The sequence below is a fragment of the Penicillium psychrofluorescens genome (genome assembly GCF_964197705.1).
Source record: "Penicillium psychrofluorescens genome assembly, chromosome: 1".
NCBI lineage: Eukaryota > Fungi > Ascomycota > Eurotiomycetes > Eurotiales > Aspergillaceae > Penicillium > Penicillium psychrofluorescens.
Window position 1 is genome coordinate 4,591,310 of NC_133439.1, and position 20,393 is coordinate 4,611,702.

Genomic DNA, 20,393 nt, shown 5'->3' on the forward strand with positions numbered 1-20,393 from the left:
CAATCGGCCTGGGGACTTGTTTCAGCGCCCTAACCCGCGTACTGGATAACCACATATTCACGCTGCGCCGACGAAAGGGTCAGATCGTGAAGCCGGAAGACAAGCTCGTCGGTCTAGCTATTGGGGCACCGGTGCTAGCTATCGGGTTGTGGTGGTTCGGCTGGACCATTCCACCGAAAGTGCATGGCCCAGACGCACCGTGGATTGTGCCTACCATTTCTCTAGTTTTTGTTGGTTATGCTCTGACGGAGCTGGATACGGTGCTGTATGGTTACATTTCAGATAGCTATCTGAGTTATTCAGCTAGTGCCACGGCGGCGGTAGCGTTTCTGCGTGCAATGCTCTCGGGGACGTTTCCGCTGTTTACGCGGCAGATGTTTGATGGACTGGGTGCTAATATTGCGGTCTCTGTGCTGGCTACCGCGGCAACTGTTTTTTGTGTCGTGCCGCCCTTGTTTATTTGCTATGGCGAGCGGATTCGAAGGCGGAGTCCCTTTGCCAGGTATAGTTTGGCGATTCAGGAGGAGATGGGGAAGGATGAGGATGATTTTTGATTTTTCTGTATTGTCATGTACAGTTTGAAGGGGCTGATAGTCCATTGACGATGTTCTATAAATCAGAGGAAATATCCAAGAAAACAAAAAAGTAAAGAGATAATCGCTGGTAAAATCAGAGGAGCGATGGCGACTTTATATCGCAACAGGATATCTCATGCCTCCTGTGAATGAGGAGAAGACTCATCGTTCTTCTCGGCTGGAACTTGTCTCCCAGAACTTATCATGTCTATCGCGCTTGGAAAACATCCCACCAATATCAAAGGGGTCAACGACCGTAAGGGCCCAGTGGCGCTTATCCTCATATCCGGGCCCCTCAATCTCAGTCACACCATCAGTCGCAAGGTAGATCTGGTTCGAAAGGGGCAAACATTGCATGGGATGGAAGATATTGAGCATAGAGGAATTGCAAAACATAACCGTCGCCTCAAAAAAGTAGAAGAACCATTCTTGTTTGAGAATGGGGCTAATCTGACTCATGCTGTGAATATTGGCGAAACTGAGACTGGCCTCGGTGAAGTACTCGACTGTCCGGTAGATGGTACGGATAGTGATGAGCGTGCAACTGCAATACAAGACTATCAGAGTGCGCTTGACTTTGCGGTTCAGCACACCGGCGCGGGAGCAATTGGAGTGGAATTTGCCGGCCAGCGCGACGAAAGCTGCCATCAGCACAATCTGCAGGATTAGCGCGGCCTTCAGCAGTCCTTTTCCTGTTGCCTCGGAGCTAGGATTGTTGCTGTTGGCTAGGCGCGAGGCGCCGTTTGCTGTGAGGACCTCGATTACAAGTCCTAGCGCGATAAAGGTTGTATATACCCGACCTGGGTGAATGGGCGAGTGGTACGGGATGTAGTAAAGGATGCGGCCGAGGATGAAATAGTTGGCGCCTTCGTAGACAGGTCTGGTCGTATTTGTTAGTAAGGAGTATAGAGAGGTTTTGGTGGTGGTGGTAGTGGGGGTCTAATCTTACGGTGCAGCCAGTAGAAGAACAGTACTCGCAATATAGATATTCACGTTCCCCCATTGTCCAAATGAAGCGATGCTGCGCAGGACAAAACCTGCTGTGAAGAGGAGCGCCGACCATGGAAGAAGAGATGTCACCTTCCAGGACTTATATTTGCTGCGGCCAACTGTTAGTCTCCGGGTGAATTCGTGAGGGCTGCGCAGACGATCATACTAGCATTGAAAGAAATGGAAGAGACCCGACGCGGCGAACATGATCGCAAAGGCGATCGCAGCACCTTTGTTCGGAGCATAGAACCACAGACTGCCGGGTTCTGCGCCAAGTTAGAAATATAGTCGGGAATACGCTGGTATCGCACTTACGGTATGACCTTGGTTCCAGCATGGTGACAGATAGGGGTAAGGAAAATCTCAGGAAAGAGTGTCGGTGATATGAGTTGGTTCAAGTATGCCCTGATCGGAGTTCGTCTATTAAACCGTCTGAACCATTCCCAGACCAGCTGGGACCCGAGTAGATATAGTCGCGTCCGACATCACGGGAGCTGGGGCCAAGAACAAGCGAAAACGAGATTAGCCCGTTACGGAAGCCCTGACGAGTAAGGCGGGCCAATCAGGGGCCGCCCAGCCGAACCAACTGGTAAGGCAACAGTTTAGGGCGAGGCGCAGACAACGTGGGGCCAATACGAGCAACAGTCTACACGAACTAGGTGGGTTGCACTGCCGAAATGCCCCAGGTTCGACCCAAAGGGGCAACTTTCGTATTGGTACTCTCTGCGGCTGAGTCTTCGACAAACCTAATCGCGGATCGTGTCCCAATTAGGAGTGCTTATGTAATATCTGGGCGCGTTACCCTGACAACAAACACCGATCCATATCGGGAAGTATCAACGTGAGATCTGTCGACACTAAACACTTCACCACCTGTGCTTGCCTGTTCATCTCGGCCATCTCTCTCATCCCTCCAGCTCTGATCCACCCTCACCCCCCGCCGATCGTCTGCATTTCATCGGACTGAATTACGCTGTCCATCTTTCCCTTCCAGCCTTACCGCGCCGTCGACTCGCTCCTTCGAGGAATCCCTTCTGTTTGGTTCTGTCAGTCAACACTCGCTCGCGCTCCTGGAGCAAGTCTCCTGGCAAAACCTTGCCACCATGCCGTCCGCACAACCCCAGGCCTCGCTCTTTCAAGTCTACCTCCGTCTGCGACCGCCTATCTCACTCAAGCAGAATGAGCCGGAGCGCTTCCTGACAGTCGAGAAACCCGAAGTTGTCCAGGATGATGAGATCGTTCCGCCAGTCCCAACACATATCACCGTTCAGCCTCCCAGCGATTCGAGAAAACGTGCAGTTGAGAAGTTTGGCTTTACCAAAGTTTTCGAAGAGAAAGCCTCCCAGTTGGACATCTTTCATGACACTGGGATGGAGTCGCTTGTCAAGGGCGTGCTGAAGGAAGGTCGTGATGGACTGGTCGCGACACTGGGCGTGACAGGAAGCGGAAAGGTCTGATAGACAATCCCTTCAAACGACGACGAGGCTAACGATCGAATGCAGAGTCACACGATCCTCGGGTCTAGGACCCAGCGAGGAATCACTCAGATGGGTCTCGACGTCATCTTCCGATCGCTCGAGCCAACCTTGAAGACGGCCGACGGCATCAGTCCCATGATGCTTGCATCGCTTGCTGCAGCAGATGCCTCCGAAGCGCGACTTTTCTCGGCGCAGACATTCCTAGACGCCGTCTATGGCGAAAGCAATACCGATCGTGGCCGCGCTTCACGAGCCCAAACACCGATGAGCCCGCCTCGCGCTCACACTCCCCTGACGGTACGGAACCCTATTACCCATCAAGGATCGGCGAGCATCACTCCGGCCACAACTGGACCATGTCTCTCAAAGCCTGGAAGCCCCCCCAAGGCGGACATCACTACCCCCAATCGCGCGGACCAACCCGGCCACGGCCCCCGGTCGATCGAGCGTTCCGGCCGGATGAAGCCCGGATTTCCTACTCCCCTTCCCTACACTCGTCCCATTTTGTATGATTCTTTCTTGGCTAAACGACTTTACGTCTTCAAGGAACCGTCCCCTGCGCTGGTCTTCCCTCGTCGCAACCCACGTGAACGCCCAAGCGCCCTTCCCAGACTTCCGGATGTGAGCCATCTAGCTGTGGACTTGAATCAAGATTCGGACTACGTGGTTTTGGTGTCCATGTACGAGGTTTACAATGACCGGATATTTGATCTCTTGTCTCCGTCGCTTGTTGTAAATACCATGTCTCGCGGGAACAACCAAAAGGACGGGCGACGGCCGTTGCTATTCAAACCCACCGAAGGATCACCGGATCGGAAAGTTGTGGCGGGCTTGCGCAAGATCGCGTGCAGCACTTATGAAGAAGCCTTGGCTATCCTGGATGTTGGTCTGACCGAACGCAGAGTGAACGCTACGGGGTCGAACAGTGTCAGCTCTCGAAGCCACGGTTTCTTCTGCCTGGAAGTCAAGAAGCGGTCACAGGGAAGACGCTATGGTGAAGCAAGCTGGGAAGGAAATACTCTCACCATCGTGGACTTGGCTGGTAAATAACACCCACACCAAACAGGACGTCATGACTAAAGAGATTTAGGATCTGAGCGAGCAAGAACGGCAAAGACAGCTGGTGCAACACTCGCAGAGGCTGGTAAGATCAACGAGAGCTTGATGTACCTGGGCCAATGTCTGCAGATGCAGAGTAATCTTCAGGATGGGAGCAAGGTATGTTCTCTTCGGTACCATCTTCTCTCATACACTAATGCACTTTAGACAACACTTGTTCCTTTTCGCCAGTGCAAGCTCACCGAGCTCTTATTCTCGAATTCATTCCCATCAGCAAATCAAATGTCTCGAGGTCATCATCCTCAAAGGGCAATCATGGTCGTCACAGCAGACCCTCTGGGAGACTTCAACGCTACATCCCAAATCCTTCGCTACTCGGCGTTAGCTCGTGAAGTCACCGTTCCACGAATTCCTTCCGTCACAGAATCTATTATGTCGCACTCGTCCGGCAAGAGTGGACGCACATCTCCCAACTACGCATTGGGCGAAGAGCTTGACCGAGCCGCCGCCGAGATTTCTCGACTGACAAGCGACATGCAAACTCTTGCTATCAAGCTCGCTGAAGAAGAGATCGCGCGCGACGAAGCTGCAATGATGCTTGGCGCTGCCGACGAACGATGTCTCATGATTGAGCAAGAAGTCCGAGAAGAATGTTGGGCTGAGATGGATGAGAGGATGGAAGAGGAACGGAAACGGTGGCAGAGTGCCTGGGATGAGCAGGTCAGTTCTTCTCCCTTTGGTGTTCTTTGAGCAATGGCTAACGTCTTCCAGGCTGGACGTGCAGATGAGCACATGGACAAGAAAATCGAACTGTTATCTCGTGGTTTCCAAAGTGAGTGATGGCCTGCTTTAAACATACCAGACCGTGTAAACTAACGACTTGATGCAGTCTATGAAGACCCCGAACAATCGACCAACGAAAGGGTCGAGGAACTGGAGAAAGAAAACGAACAGCTTCGTCACCGACTCGCCGCTCTCGAGCGCGAGATGAACTCCCAATCCCCAACCAGAAAACCCAGGTCCAAGAACGCCCCAACCACTCGCTCGTCTAATTTGCTTGGCCGTGAGAGTGATATCGAGAATGCACTGCAACGGCTGGATCACCTGAAGATTGCAGATGGTATGTTCTCGCCTTCTTCGCCGGCGCCTACATCTCCGGGGAAGAAGCCGCGGAAAATGGCGACGAGGAAGTGGGACCTAGGTCCCGAGGATCAGCTTTAAACACTACGAGCATCGTTTCCTTCTGCCCATGACTGTTATGATTTACTTTCCCTTCTTTCACGCCTTGTGTTTTTATGTTCTTTTGTTAATTTTTCACCCGGGGTTCTTATGAATGATGGATTGGATATACCAGGATTAAGATATCACCGGTCGAGGCGTTCTGGGATCGTTCAGTGCATACTTTCAGTGATAATGATGATACAATTGTTGCATGCGATATTAAAATGACTGCCCCGGTTATTGTACAAGCAAGCCCATCGTCAAGAAAACGCCTGTTTCCTTCCAAAAATCTATGTCCTTGAAGGCGATCATCCCATGAAACCAACCAACCCAATCCATTCCGGCGCCAAAAAGCAAAAACGGCACAGAATATAAAACCATCTCATTGCCCGGACGGCGTAACATCCATCGGCTCTGGTTCACCAGAATCTTCGCTTTTGACCGGGGCATTCGACTTGGCAAATTCACTTGACTGCTCGGTTACATTGCTGTCTCCTTCCTTGTCCTCTTTGTCTCCATCACCTGGCTTCGGCTCCGCTTCGGTGTCCTGCATCTCCTCGTCTTCAGGCTCGTTGCTGCCTTCTCCGCCCTCGCCATCACCGTCACCGTCACCCTCTTCACCTTCCAGGGCATCTGTCTCAACCTCTGTTGCTACCTGGTCACCGTCGTCATCACCGTCACCGTCGTCATTGTCATTGTCATTGTCATGGTCGTTCCCAGCTTCATCTTCACTACCATCGCCATCTCGCTCGTCAGCAGCCTCATTCCCACTGCCTGTATCTTCGGCCTCGGAGGCGGGGTCGCTCTTGTTCAGATTCGGTGTAGAGCCCAGCTTCTGCTCTGCTGTCTTGGACTGCCTGTCCGCCTCGCTGAGTTCCGTGTCATCTGCGCTGTCCTTCGGACCGCCATTCTGTGCACTATCCATATCCCCAGATGTGGGTGCTTGCTTAGAAACGTCACGAGGTGCCGAGGTAGGAGCCGTTGCAGTAGTACTAGAGGCAGCAGTCGCGGTAGAGGGCTGCTCTGTGTCACCGGTACCGGTGAGCTTGCTCGTCGTGGTGCGAGGCGCCAGCTTTAGGTTGACGATGGTGTCTGCTCGTTTCTGAATGTCGCGGCGGGCGATACCCTTGGTACGGCCACGGGGAGCAGGTGCGTCGGACGCAGGGACGGAGGTCGAAGGTGTAGATGTTTCAGCTGGACCGTCGCCCGCCATGAGGAGGTGATCTACCTTCATCTTTTCCTTGTTTTCTTCGTTCTCTTGCTCAATGAGAAGCGGCATGTTGATCTCATAGAGGCGAGAGTAAAGGTCTGCGATGAGGTCCTCGAACATGGTGACCTTCATGAGGTTGTTATTGAGCTTTTTCAGCTCCAGCGAGTCCCGGATCAGTTCCAGGAGTGCTTGGCTCTCTGGAACAAGCTGAGTGAGGGTTTCCAGACGGGCCGTCTTGGTGGAAAATTCCTCCCAGCCAATGGGCTTGAACACGCCCTCTTCGTGGCCCTCCCTGATTTTGGCTGCTCTGCGGATCATCTTGGCGTATAGTAGGCAGCTGTCCTCCCACAGCTTGGTGTGGTTGATGAAATCGCCCTGCTTCTTTCTCACCCGGCGAAGTAGCTGGTCCAAGCTCACCCGGTCGTCGAGTTGGTCCAGAAGGCCAACGAAAAAGTAAACGTAGCGTGTGGTGTAGACGAAATGTCTCCCTGGTCGTTCGAATTCGGGTCGCCAGACCTGAATAGTCAACGTCTTGGTGAAGATTTGAGAAAGCTCTTGCTTGGCTGCGGCTGCAGCAGTAGCGTCTTTCTGGGCGTCGTAGATAACATGGGCGGCCTAGCAGTGGTAAGCAGAGTAACAAGGAAGAATAATGGACAACAACACATACCCTGGCACTCATGCGATGGTGCCAATTGGACTTGTCCGCACTCTTGAACTTCCGAATAACCTCCAGAATATACGTCTTCCATCCCTGGATGTCGGTAGGGGCCTCGATCTTTTGAGCCCAGGGTGTTGCAAGGAGAGTCTTACTCCCCTCAGCTGGCTGTATACCTCTTAGCGAGCGGAATCCATAAGGGTAGTGATGCCTAAACTTACCGTTAATTTACCTTGAACCACAAGTTTGTGTACAATAGACACGAGCTTGAAATGAGGCTCAAAGATGGGATCGGAGCGCGAATCCCTCCGCTGCGGTAGTGCAGTAATCGCGTCCAGAAGAGCGTCCAGCACATCCTGCATCTCGACCCGCTTGGATGTGGTCCTCGCAGAGTCATCGCTGTTAAACATCTTCCAGAGACACTTGCTAAGTGTGTAATGAGCCCTGTAAGCCGTCAGTATTGCCCGTACCCATATTATTTTTAGCCACGTGTACTCACATCCATCGCTTCGAACTATTTCCGATCGCTCTCTTGAGAAGGTTGCTCGCGAAATACCACACTGAATACAGGGACATTTCTTTGAATGGTTTCTGCTTGTACATATTCTGGCTCTCCTCGCTGCTGTAGTGCCGATCGAATTCCGCAAGACTGAATGGGCCCATAGATAGCGGCTCGCGGGAAGATGAGTACATGCGGAGACCAAAGTCGGCATACAGGTCAGACAGGAGAGTTCGTGTTTCGGCAGTGGGCTCTGCAGTTCTGACTGCAGTCGAGACTGCCATCGCGTAACAGTGAATCGCATGACGCTGCGTGGTCGCCAAGTCCGCACGGTTATTGTTAATTTTGTCCGCAGCCCAAGTGATGTCCTCTTCCAGCTTGGAGTCGAAGGCCTGTGCAAGCCGGTACCAAGTTTCCCATCTCCCCGAGCCATGATCTAAGTCTTGCCTGAAGAAGGTGATAGCATCATCGAGCTCCGTTGTAGATCCAGGGGTGAGTCGCTTTTGGGAGCGGAACTTTGTGAGTGTAGCATGGCCGAGAAGGAAATACCAGCCTTTCGCCGCTATCTTTGCATTCTCAGTGGGCACGATTGTTGTTGAAAGCTCCGCTACTCCTTGAACGGCTCGGAGAAGATTCGCGGGGTTGATCGGGGTCTTGAGGTGCGTATTGATGATGCGCCTGTTGAACGACAGCTGCGGGGTCTGTGAAGATGGCTTCGCCGGGCCAATCGCCTGCTGCATTTTTTCGATTGTAGTTTTCAGCTCTGACTTTGATAGATCCTTCATGTTCATTTTGTTGGTTTGGGACATCACAAAGTCAATCATCATGATAGCCGTAGGGCGATCCAGCTTCTCGGCTGGGCAGCCATGATCAGTCGTCCCATCAAAGGGCGAGAATTTGATGCCATGAAGATCGTAAAGCACTTGACAAACGTCAAATTCATAATCGCCTTTTGTTTTGTGGTCGAGCAATTCCGACTTGATGAGCTTGAGGAGTCGCTTTTGCGAATATCTGCACATGGATCTGACGCCAAGGGCACTGTGCACCGACCGAAGGAAATGGATGCGATCTTCGAAGGGCTCGTCGAACAGTTCCTTGTTCTGTGAAATTCCCTCAATGAAAAGAGTGTACAACAGAATCCAGCAGCGAACATAAGTTTCGCGCATCCTTTCTTTGAAGTTTTCGAGTGATTTTGCCAAAGCACCTCGAAGATCACGTCCGGAAATCTGACCGACGCGCACCGAATCCTCGTACAACACAAAGCTGTGGAGCAGCCTTGCCAGACGGGCCACCGCCGACATGGAAGCGTGCAAGTGCTCCATATCGACACATTCGTAAGCCTTCTCTGCCTCCTGAAGAATGAGCGGAATAGCTTTGGTCATAATGCCATCGAGTGTCTTCAACCAGCCCAGCAGGGCGAACTGGCGCCGATCGCTGGCTTCTTCATTGTGCTTCACAGCTTCGATCTCTGTCATGATCAATTCGATACTGCGGAGATAGCAGGATACAACCTTCGGATAATAATCGATGGCTCGATATGAGTCTTGCAATCTTCTCCAGAGGAACAGCCGCAATGTTGCATCACCACGATCCAAGAAAGAAGCCATCTCGTTGAGATTTGAGGACGGATGGTTTGGGTCATTACCCTGAGCTGGGCCTTCATCATACTCAATAAATGACGGCTCAAGAATTGGTTCAATAGCTTCAATGAGAGACACGGGGTCCTCCGTCTCCGAGTTGAACACCTTGGCAAAGAAATCCATGCACTTGAGCTTCAAGACCTCATGATCTATGGCGGCAGCCGATAGCTCGGTCATGATCAAGTTGTTCACGAGGTTAATGACTGGGTCACCCATGGACTGTAGCATATGCTTCAGATCTTGAAGACAGAGCAGGACATGTTCTCGTTGGGCCTCGCCAGAAAGGTTTACGTGGAAGACTGATGTCCACAGATGTCGAAGAATGATATTCTGACGACATTCACCAGCCGGCCCATGATCGAGAAAGTGACTAACCGCTGTTCGAGCGAGCATGCCCCATCTTGATAGGCAGTCTCGTTGTGCAAGCCTGGTGTCCTGGCTGGCCTCACTGCTTGGATTGTCGACAGAGGCGTACTTGTCCAGGTGCAGTTCGTAAACATTTTGAATCATCTCCAGCAAAGAGAAATCGCTCGTTGTGTACTGGAAGGGAGCTTCAGGTTCAGAGCTGAAGATTCGACGCTCGAGGCTGGTGACGAGATCACAAGACTTTTGGTAGATAAATTGATCTTCTTTGAGCAAAAGTTGCATCACAGTCTCCTTCAAGCCTTCAGGCCAAATAAAAGACTCGTAGCTGGACTTCATGACTGGCCAGTCTGCGGTTTCTTTGCCGAATTCTGGCATGAGCAGACATTTGATCCACTCGTACGAGACCTCGTGGGGGTGTAACCAGTCACCGTTGACAGTGTCCGAAAACGCGTACAGCTCTTCTCCCGAAGGTAATTCCATTTCGAGAGTGGGTTTGCGAGAAGATTTTCTTGAATGCTCTAGGAACACGGCCAGGCCAGACTTGCTTGTGCCGTGAATGTCCTTCAAAGAGGAAAGATCATCTTTTCTGTGCATCAACTTGGACTTCTCATCGTTCCAAGTTTTGATGATGCCCCGGAAGTCTTGGAACAGCCTGACCTCAATGTCTTCGGGCGGATCGCTGGTGTCGGTTGTTGATGTTTTCTCCCTCAGCTTCTCAATGCTACCAAGCGCTTCAACACCAAATTTTGAGAAGAGAGAATCTAGAGTGCCGAACATCCAATCATCATTATTGACAAACACCTCCAGGCGGTCCTCGTAGTATTTCTCCTGGTCAAAGGCGACCTCGTCGGCTTGTATGACGCCTTCCACAATGGATTCTCGAGCCCGAGTCCGCCGGCTCTTCATTCGTCCCGTCTCCGGCTGCTCCTCGTTCGCAGCGGATGCAGACGATCTTTTGCGTCCATTCATAGCGGATTCCTCTGGGTTTGCATCCTCCTCTTCGGCCTGTGTCTCAGCTGGCTTGTTCGATTGGCCTTCTAGTGATTCCATAAGTTGTTTCTCTGCACTTTTGTCAATGGAGGCATATTCTCCACTTGACTCCAGTGGCTCCTCTGTGTCTTTTGGAGCAGGTGCTTCTGGTTCTGGGCCAGCTTCAGCTGTCTGCAGCATGTCGACGTCTTCATTTTCAACTTTGGTTTCGACCTCGTCAGTTTTGGGGGCGTCCTCCTGCTCATCCATCTCTGATACTGTCTGCGAGTCCTTTGGCGGCATAGTGATTCCGAGGGACGTGTTGGGGACAGCAGAACTCGGAGCCTCTTCCTCATTAGAAAGCGCCTGAAGAAGGGCTTGTCCAACTGACACCCAGGTCGATTCAGAGGGAGTGATTTGCCGTCGAGATGTGTGGAAAGCAAGAGGGCCCTTGGACGGATCCACATCATGCAAATCGGTGGGAAGAGCTGGTAGGTATGGATAAGGATCCGCATGTTGTTTCAGATACTTCAAAACCGCTTTCTTTGGCTGCTTGACAGGTACCTGAGAAGAAGAAGCCCTGTCTCCAAGAGACTGCAGCGTGCCCCGCAGGCGCTCCTCTGCAAAGATCTCCTCCAAGCCTAGTTGTTCTGGCCGTACCTCCAAGCGGTTGTCGTCATCGGCAAGAACGCTTTCCAGGCAGTACCGAACCAGGCGATAGCTGCTTAGGGCGCTGCCGAGTCGAGCACTTTGTCTCCATAGGTGGAGATCGGTGTCGTCACGCTCCAGAGCTTCCGCGAAGGATCCAATGGCGGTTTTTGAAGATCCCGCAATTTTGCTTGCCAGCTCCTTCGCATTTTCCGGGGTCTTGGGAGCGTTCCGCAGCGACTCTTGCAGGCAGTCAAGAACGTACTGGCCGTGATTCTTGTAGGACAGGTAGAGCGTCTGAAACAGACTAGATGTAGCATCGCCGACATTGAACCCCGCAATGACATCCGTAACGCCTTCGTCCAATGCCGCGACAGACTGAGTGTCATGCGATGCATCCCTTTTGAAATCCGAGATGGACTCTGGATATTTGAAAATCTCCGAGTTGAGAAGCAGTTCGTAGGCCTCCTCCGCCTGAACGAAGAACTCGGGACCTTGAGCGTGAAGTTTCAACGCATTTTGGTAAAGCTTCAGAGCCTCCTCGATCTGAAGCTCTTTGGTGTCGTCAACCTCCTCCTCAATGGCCTCGTCGGGCTCCACATTCAGGGCGACCCAGCTCGCCATGATGTGAGGTCACCTGGCGATGAAAGGTCTTCACAGACTGTCAGAGAGAAATCGCACAGTCGCCAGCATCGCTGAGAGCCAGACGACGACTGGGGATGGCGAATCAAAGGGTGTCGTGGTTGCTGAAAGAGTGTCGACGGACCCCGTGCTTCAATTCAACACGCATCACGCGTTTGTGGCTGCCTTAATTTGGTGCCTTGTCGCCTTACTGCCTGCGGGATCATCAATCACATCCCATCCAGTGTTTGGCAACTGCTTCCGCATTCCCCTCCACACCCTCCCAAGACACAATCCCCCCCTAACGTCGACCAATTCCCTTTTTCGACCTTTGCCGTGATACCTCACTTCTCATTCTCTCCGCGCTTGTGCAGGCGCCATGGTTGCGCCCGCTGTCCCCGAGTATGTTCCTTGACCCTGTCTACGTGTTCCTGAGCACTCGTGCGCATGGCACTCTTCACTATCGGGCAGCCCCTCACGCTGCACAACTCGTAGGATTTGTGGCTGACGGTGAATTTAGGATCCATGAGGAGGAGGATCTCTATGTTGCGGTCGATGCGCGAACAGAGTCGTTACAGAGCTTGCGGGAATTAGGTCCCCCAGACCTGGTGTATCTGGTCAAGCAACCCAAAACCAGCGGAACCCGACAGGTATGCTTCTCTCTTTCTGTCTGATCTTACACAAAGAATTGACGGGATTGCGCTCCTCACAGACCGGCCTATACCACCATGTCACCGGAATCGACGCTTCATCCTCGGCCAGTCTGGCAGCCTACGTGAACACATTGACCTTCTCGCCCCTCGACAAAACACACAAGGTGGTTTCAGGAATATACTGGTTAGATCAACGGCGGCCGCAGACAATACGACCTTCTTTGCTGACGTCTACACAGTTGCTACAACGCCTTTTCGCATCTCGACATGCGGGTCGAAGTCAAGATCCCCGGAAGCTTGGAGAGCTACTGTATTGACGAGCGCGGTGACAAGCGTGTGGCGACAGAGGCGCTCTGGCTGGAAACATTCCTCTGTGCTGTCCTCCGCGCCTACTTGTACGCTGATGATGGAAGTGGGGATGCGATCAAGAAGATTGTGGGAGTGCGGCGGTTCAACCCGGTCACGAACACGGAGATGGAACACAAATTTTTGGAGGCGGCAGAGAAACTATTTTTTATGGGTGAGTTGGCCATGCTCTGTTTACCCAAAGCCTAGCTGACAAGCCTTCCAGGACGGCAATTGAGCTCCGATCCAGAAACCCAAGTTCCGAACACCGTGAGCAACCACTTGACCTCGGGTCTCCTAAAATATATCCACACAACCGGTCGCTATACATCTGGGATCAACCTGTTCGAGAAGATCCGGACTCGGGATGTGGAGGTGTCGTCACTTCTGGCGAAGGTTCAGATGATGGCAGACGAGGAAGTACAGGCTGTACGGCTGATGTATGACGCTCTGCAAGATGTACCCATGGACTATGCTCTGCTTGATGAGCAGGCCTCGTTCTGCCAAAGCAAAGGAGAAGGCGAGATGGCCTTGGAGTGCGCCAAGCGAGCTGTCACTGCTGCGCCGAGCGAGTTCACTACCTGGGCTCGTTTGGCCGAAGTCTACGTCAGTCTGGAGCAGTGGGACCTTGCACTTTTGACTCTCAATTCCTGCCCCATGTTCACGTATCAAGACAAGGATACCCCGCGTATGCCGCAGCCGTCTCGCATCATGCTTCCGGTCCTCGCGGAGAGCATTCTGGACGAAATTGACGAAGGCCAGCCGAAGCAGGGCGACCCCCACGACTATGTCCACCCATCTCTCCGGAAATTGCACGCAGCCGGATATCAAGGCACGTTCCTCAAGGCCTACAATCTGCTGACCAAGATCGCTGCCGCAATTGGTTGGGATCAACTGCTCAAGGTCCGCAGCGAAGTTTTTGTGATGGAAGAGGAGTATCGTGTTGAGCGGAAGCATGTGCCCAAACCTGCTGAGACGCTTGATGCGGAGACCAATGGCGATGGTGCTGAGAAGGATGAGGAGGAAGGAGAAGAAGAAGAAGAGACCGGCTCTGTGTCTGGTCCCGTGTCCGCACAGGAGCCTGCTGAGGAATCTCTCAGTGGTAACGGGGAAGAAACCCAGCCCGAGACGTCGATCGAGCGACCCGAGCAAACGGTGGCATCCGAAGTCGTCAAGTCTGGCAACGAAGATGTAAGTTTATTTGGTTTTTTTGCGGAATTGTTCGCTTGATATGGATATTAACTTCCCTTCTAGCCGGTTGGCGACCCATCCCACGAGACGTACTCGCAGTTCCGCAACAAGCGCCTGTGTGAGCGTTGGCTGGACAACCTGTTCATGGTTCTCTATGAAGACCTTCGCATCTACACCATCTGGCGGACGGAGATGGCCCAGTTCCGGCAACAGGCAATGGAGTACAAGAAGTCGGCGACAGAGTGGGAGATCCTTGGCGAGCTTGCGGAGCGCCTGGACCACTTTGATGAGAGCATCGAAGCCTATCAGAACTGTCTTGCCATCCGGTTCTCTCCGAAAGCGATGCGCGGGCTCCTGAAGCTGTACGAGCAGCAGAACGACACGCGTGGGATGCTGGGTGCTTTGATTCGTCTGATTGCCTGGCAATATCGGTGGTACTCCGAGGTATGTTTTCCCCCTTCCCTCGTATGTTGGAATTGTATTAACCCATTCCCAGTTCTCACCTGAGCTCTTGTTCATGGTCCGCAAACTCATCGAGGACGAAGGCGCCGTCAAGGTCCGAAGCATTGTCCAAGCTACCAACCTGCCGCAGCCTGTTCTGGACCTCACACACCAGTACTGCCAGCTCTGTGCCATGTTCCGCAGCAGCGGTAGCGATGCTTGAGATATCTCTGTCTGTTTTGCTCGGCGTGGTACTGTCTGGGGCGAGAGAGCGTTGCGCTGACCCAGGTTAATGACCGTTCTTGATGACGCTTGTTGTTCTTTGTCCCTGTTTGACCCATTCATATTGTAATTCCCCGTTTCCCAGATGTCAGTAGGTAGTTTAGAGGGTATATATCATTATTGTCAAGTGTTTCCTCATCCTGCAATGGCTTTTGGTGAACAGTAGGGGTGGACTCCACCAGAGGAGTGGCTCACTAAAACTGTTGAATAGAAGCGCTGCGAGATACCAAGTGGATTCTATTTGCATTGAACTGGTCCACTCCCACTGTAGTACTTATACATTAGACAATCCTTGCTCTATCTTCTCCCAGGTCCGGGGCAAGAGGTTTCCCATGCACCAATAGTTGCCTCCGTAGTCTTTCCCGTGTATCACGAAAACATTGAGCGTATTGAAAGATGGATCGATGAACAGAGTTTCGTTGTAGTGGGTGATCATAGTCCCTAGCGGATTGTTCCTCGCCTCATCTATCGCGCCCTGGGACAGAACTGCTGGGCCAAAGTTGGCGGATTTCATCACCTCGATCTTGGTCACGTTGTTGAAGAGCATAAGCAAGGCGTGCGAGTCTCCAAAGAATAGCCTCAGGCTTCCAGTCGCTTCGATATCCTGGAATGCACTTCTCAAGAAAGCGAGCATCTGTTTTTCCCTGGCTTGTTCAGCGACATGTTGTCGGTGACTGAGTGCAATCGGCCCAATAGGTCCGTGGGCGAGCCGGGCAGACAAAAATGTATATGTCCCAAGGACCATATTCTGAATGAACACGCCGTTGCGTAGTTGTGGAATGCGAAACCGGGTGTTCAAGGCGCTAAAAATAGTGACTGGACGGGGTTTTTCGGATTCAGATGATGCGGCTGCCTGTGTGATCCACGCTGTAATGATATCACCGTCACTAACGAAAGGCGTGTGGTCAAGGCCCTGAGTGCTCTCGGCGATCTCTCGTTGAACCTTGGTTTGCATTCTCGTCAAAGCACTCCGTGGAAGGAAAAGGATTCGCCGCTGCCGGCGAGGCTGCCAAAACTTATTCCACAATAATCGGAGGTAGAACAGGAGCAGGCTTGTTCCTTTCAGACGCCTTCGCTCGAGCTCAAACTCTTCGGGCATTCCATCACCTTCTGTGCTGGCTACATTTCGGAGAATGTCTGTTCGTGCGCCAAGTACCATAGGAACCTCTCCCTCCCGACCAGCTAATACGGATGACCACGCAGCTAGCAGGGCCTGCCCGCCCGATGCATCCATCAACACATGAGGCCATACCAGAGCAACGATCGTCGCGTCACTAAAGGTAGAGATGTGCAGGGATATAAGGGGCAGTTTCTGTCGTACTAATTCCTCAAAAGTAGGAAAGTTCGGCCGTGCAATAAAGGGCCGAAAGTCATCAGAAATGGGTTGAACGGATGGAGCATCGGTCGCCTTGGGGATTTGGCCAGCTACCGGATGCTCTTGAATTCTCACATCAAAAGCATCATGGGTGAAGAACACATTCGGTTGCCCAGTAATTGAAGAGCTCTGGTGATGGATTTCCAGCTTCCCATTCTCCTGATCAAGGTCAGTTCGAGTGTCTTGCACGCTCCACAATTACCTTCTTCGGGTTTCCATACCTTGAATCTGAGCCGTCCACCAAGCTTCTTCCAGTCTCCGATGTCTAGCAACCTTGATAGGGCATCGTTTAATTTCTTGGCGTCGAGAACATCGTTAAATACCATGAGCCAATCCACATACGCGCGGTTGGCTTTGACGCCATCAAACGCGTGTATGGGATAGATGTCGTCGCAGGCGTGAGAAACCCGATTCTCAAGTCCCATTGTGAGAGAGCCTGACCCGTCGTCATGGAAGGGATCAGGGGGGATCTTGGTAGGATGTGTTCACGGTAGACCCTCATTATTGGGATCTACATTCTGCACGTCGTTGATTGGGGCGGCGATCAACTATCTATCTCCCGCTCGGGAAGCACGCGCCGAGATCTCTATGAAATGAAGAGCCCTAAGCCGTAGGTAGGCCTTCCTGTTTAGAGAGATCATTTAGTCAATACGACTCACTCTCGCTCGCTTTCTCTCTTCCGTCTGATTTCTCTCGTCTCTGATCTCCCTAAGCTCCCTGTGCCGCTCTTTAAGACATCATGGGGTACCGGGACCAACTCCTTTTTTTGATAGCTGGCCGCTTGTCCTAAGGCACTTCTGAACATTCCCGAACTATCGGATTAACAAACTTACGAAGCACACTGGAAGAAAAAGAGACCACAGCAATAACCTGATATAAGTCATAGAGGCAGGTATAGTTATGAAGAGCTCCAGAGTCAGAGCAAGAGTTAAAAAAAAAAGGAGATAGGAACAGAGCAAGTCAACGCTCATTTTGGAAGAAGTTTCTCCACACTGCAAGCCCTTAGGCAAGAACAAGAGCCATCCCAACTCCATCTTTTCTCACCCATTTACTCCTCAGCCTCCTCGGCATCCTCCACCTCCGGCTGCGCAGACTCCTTGGGAACATCACCGCCCTTGACCTTCACAGTTTCTTCGGCGGGAGCATTGGTCTTCGCCGTGCCATTCGTCCCGTTCTCTTTCTCGGCGCCCTCCTTGTCTTTAGATGCGGGAGCGGTCTTTTGTTTCTTTGCTGCTGGGGGGCCTGTGGTGTAATTGTTAGGAAGAGGTACAGACCGATGAAACGAGTGAAGGGGAAAGGTGAGGGAATGAAATAAGATAGAAAGAAAAGTAGTAGTTAGTATACGCACCTTCGTCTTCATCCTCATCTTCATCTTCCTCGTCTTCTTCATCATCTTCATCACTCACGTCATCGCCGCCATCATCCTCGTCGTCATCGCCCGCGTCGCTGACATCGGGCTCTGAGTCTTCATATCTACCGACGAATTGAATTAGCCATCTTCTCTAGAATCGCCATTATAATGGATCCCGAAGAACAGTCTGCCCTGCGCAACCATTGCGACCGCAATGCGCCAATTAGAGTAAGCGAGGCTGGGGGGAGATGGTGAGACCGCGAGGGCCGGGATAAGGCAGGCGCCGGGGTAATGAATTGGGAATTGAGATAGGAAAAAGGATGGGTAGACTCACTCTTCTTCCTCTTCGCTCTCGTCGCTAGGCAGCGCCTGGAGAACCTCATCCTCCTCGGCGTCTTGCTTTCTCTTGCGGGTAGACATGTTGATAGTGAGGGATTATTTGCGGAGTCGGGTGGAAAGCCGAGGTATGGGCGGATTTATGGGGGATTGTCAATAAGAGGTGGAGGGAATGGCGGACCCGGGGGGTAGGTCAGATAAGGGGGAGATGGAAAGGGGGAGAGAGAGAACGAGAGAGGGAGGAGAAGAAAAACAAAGCGACGAGAGGAGCAGACAGGGTTGAGCGAGCGCAGGGGGGGGGCAAGGGGGTTGATTGGTGACGCCATGGAGTGGGTGCGTGTGCGGAGTGATGACTTCGACTTACACAGGGCTTGTGTGGTTCTTGTTTATTGTTGACTATGGACAACCATCCTACTGCTATTACACCACAACGCTCGGTGACGGTAGATTGGGAGCCGGAAACTCCTTTCGGCGCCATGTCAGCGTCCTAAAGTCATGCACTAGCGAGCCGGCCACTTTAAGTCGCGACCGCGCCCCAACGCGTTAACTTGTCCATTTCAGCTAACTACCCACCATGCCACCAATGCGAAATCGATCCTCGCGAGATTTGGCTGAGCAAGAAGGGCGCGTCTTATTAGTTATTAGGCTATTGAATCCTGGAATTTCCCTCGGTCCACGAAGCTGCGCGTCAATTCCAAGTGCGACGCTCAGCCCTGTAAGATCGCGTATGGCCGCCCCTTTCGCCCTGATGCCCCCGCCAATAGTCATAAATTGACCCAAATAGAAGAGAAGTCACTCCTAGAGTGGATTCTCTCTATGGATGCGCGTGGATCGGTTTTCCGACCTAGTACGGTGAGGTAGAGGGCCAATATTCTATTGGCAGAGCGCGTCAGATCATTGGACACAATCGGGCCACCCAGTATATCTAGCGCCACGACGAGCTCAAAAATCGAATATTTATGCAGCGGCTCATTTCACCTCCGAGATAATTCTCGGGTGGAAACCGTTTTAAATCAAGGAACAACGTGCGAAAGAGATTGAACTCAATTGTAGGGTGATTCCTAATTGTTTGCACTCTTACATTCATCTTATGGGTGATCTGTTTATCATGGAAAGCACTTCCGCATAGCAGCTGTTCTTAAGGCAAGCTAATTGGACAAATGACGACTACTACTACCACCAACTATTCAAGTACAACCTAAAGAGAATTTTAAGAAATTCCTATGTATTGTCTATAAAGGACCTCCATCTTCTCTTGTTTATGCTAGGACAGTTGATTGCAATTCTAGAGTATCAGTCCTAGTCCCCCCAGAACTGCTGCACCGGCAGCAAAACGTGAATTTCCAAGCCCAGTCATCTCAGCCGCACCGCCAGTCTTGGTCTCACTTGCTGCCGAACCGGTAGAAGTGGGGGACTCAGTCGTAGCAGTAGCAGCGTTTCCAGCGCTAGCTTCGGAAGTGTGTTTGGTGCCACCAGCCGTACCAGTAGCAGCAGGAGTACTAAAGCCTAGTGCGACCGCATAGGCAGGGAGAGTAGCTATGTTCGAAAAAGTGGCTGTATGGGTCCCACTTTGGCCCGACTGGTACTCGGTGCAGGCAGCCGAAGATCCGGAGTCGATATAATTACACCCAACGGAGGACCTAGGATCGTGTTAGTGATTCTGAATCCATCTTCAAAAGCGGGTTTAACTCACAATGACTCCGACGGATCGGTGTATGAGCATCCAACATACGACGGGCCGGTGACAATAGTGGCACCAGCACTAGGTAGCGTGCAGATATTGGCACCGGCGTGATCGCATTTGACGATATAGGTTGTGTGAGTCGCATCCTAGACTTCAAGGTCACTATAAAGTACTCGTTTGTATATCTCATAACCACCACGTACACTGCCGGCTGTAGAAATGGATGCATAACCAGAATCCATAATATATTGGTTTATGAAAGGGCAGTCGGCCAGGTGCTGCTGGGCGGCTATAGTGGTAGCACCACAGAGGGCCAGGAAAGCGCGAGAAAACATCGTCCAAGTATGAAATAGATAGGCCACAGAAAAAGGAAACGAATGGCTCGCAAGTTAGAAGTAAATTGGAATCAGGAATTGTTTTTTTCACGGCGCTGCCAAGTCACTATTTAAAGCCAAGTTCGTATTGGCATACCGCCCTCATGTCGAGCCTTCATCGCTCTCGCTCATCGGCTATGTCAAAGCTCGGCTACCGTGTCTTTGGACTCGCTTCCAGGGGTCTGTCCCATGGATAAATGAACCGATCAGGGAATTGGCCTTTTTGACTCGTTGAATATTTGCCATGGCGCTCGCTAGTCATTCCCGCTAGCCTCATTACGGCTACCGTTCCTTCGGTAATCCGTGTGGCTTCAGGCACCTGTCCACCATTTAAGAGCGCGAATGAGACACCCTGAAAAAGTATACACATCGACGCAACCTGTTGACAGTCAAAATGCATGTAAGAGAGGCCATATCTGAGCTTCTCAAG

The 20,393-nt window shown here is 51.9% G+C and overlaps 7 protein-coding genes across 7 annotated transcripts; 2 read left to right on the plus strand and 5 right to left on the minus strand.

Annotated features, from left to right (window-relative positions):
* Positions 1-737: 737 nt before the first annotated feature.
* Positions 738-1,902, minus strand: PFLUO_LOCUS1731 (uncharacterized protein; the record flags this gene model as incomplete). Its single annotated transcript, XM_073778798.1, has 4 exons — positions 738-1,455; positions 1,525-1,674; positions 1,771-1,831; positions 1,881-1,902. The coding sequence occupies 4 exons, from the start codon at positions 1,900-1,902 to the stop codon at positions 738-740; spliced, it is 951 nt and encodes a 316-aa protein (XP_073635817.1).
* A 766-nt stretch (positions 1,903-2,668) lies between these two features.
* PFLUO_LOCUS1732 (uncharacterized protein) lies at positions 2,669-5,323 on the plus strand (the record flags this gene model as incomplete). Its single annotated transcript, XM_073778799.1, has 6 exons — positions 2,669-3,016; positions 3,068-4,085; positions 4,134-4,261; positions 4,310-4,822; positions 4,874-4,934; positions 4,992-5,323. The coding sequence occupies 6 exons, from the start codon at positions 2,669-2,671 to the stop codon at positions 5,321-5,323; spliced, it is 2,400 nt and encodes a 799-aa protein (XP_073635818.1).
* Positions 5,324-5,705: 382 nt separating this feature from the next.
* PFLUO_LOCUS1733 (Histone transcription regulator 3) lies at positions 5,706-11,934 on the minus strand (the record flags this gene model as incomplete). Its single annotated transcript, XM_073778801.1, has 4 exons — positions 5,706-7,148; positions 7,201-7,356; positions 7,410-7,632; positions 7,688-11,934. 4 exons carry the CDS (start codon positions 11,932-11,934, stop codon positions 5,706-5,708), a joined length of 6,069 nt encoding a protein of 2,022 aa, XP_073635819.1.
* Positions 11,935-12,310: 376 nt separating this feature from the next.
* On the plus strand, positions 12,311-14,784 carry PFLUO_LOCUS1734 (bud site selection protein; the record flags this gene model as incomplete). The annotated part of the gene is made up of 7 exons (XM_073778802.1): positions 12,311-12,333; positions 12,452-12,581; positions 12,644-12,768; positions 12,824-13,104; positions 13,156-14,120; positions 14,184-14,564; positions 14,617-14,784. The coding sequence occupies 7 exons, from the start codon at positions 12,311-12,313 to the stop codon at positions 14,782-14,784; spliced, it is 2,073 nt and encodes a 690-aa protein (XP_073635820.1).
* A 333-nt stretch (positions 14,785-15,117) lies between these two features.
* On the minus strand, positions 15,118-16,643 carry PFLUO_LOCUS1735 (uncharacterized protein; the record flags this gene model as incomplete). The annotated part of the gene is made up of 2 exons (XM_073778803.1): positions 15,118-16,377; positions 16,440-16,643. 2 exons carry the CDS (start codon positions 16,641-16,643, stop codon positions 15,118-15,120), a joined length of 1,464 nt encoding a protein of 487 aa, XP_073635821.1.
* Positions 16,644-17,266: 623 nt separating this feature from the next.
* PFLUO_LOCUS1736 (uncharacterized protein) lies at positions 17,267-17,989 on the minus strand (the record flags this gene model as incomplete). The annotated part of the gene is made up of 3 exons (XM_073778804.1): positions 17,267-17,460; positions 17,567-17,691; positions 17,904-17,989. The coding sequence occupies 3 exons, from the start codon at positions 17,987-17,989 to the stop codon at positions 17,267-17,269; spliced, it is 405 nt and encodes a 134-aa protein (XP_073635822.1).
* Positions 17,990-19,190: 1,201 nt separating this feature from the next.
* Positions 19,191-19,831, minus strand: PFLUO_LOCUS1737 (uncharacterized protein; the record flags this gene model as incomplete). The annotated part of the gene is made up of 3 exons (XM_073778805.1): positions 19,191-19,545; positions 19,599-19,735; positions 19,793-19,831. The coding sequence occupies 3 exons, from the start codon at positions 19,829-19,831 to the stop codon at positions 19,191-19,193; spliced, it is 531 nt and encodes a 176-aa protein (XP_073635823.1).
* Positions 19,832-20,393: the final 562 nt, after the last annotated feature.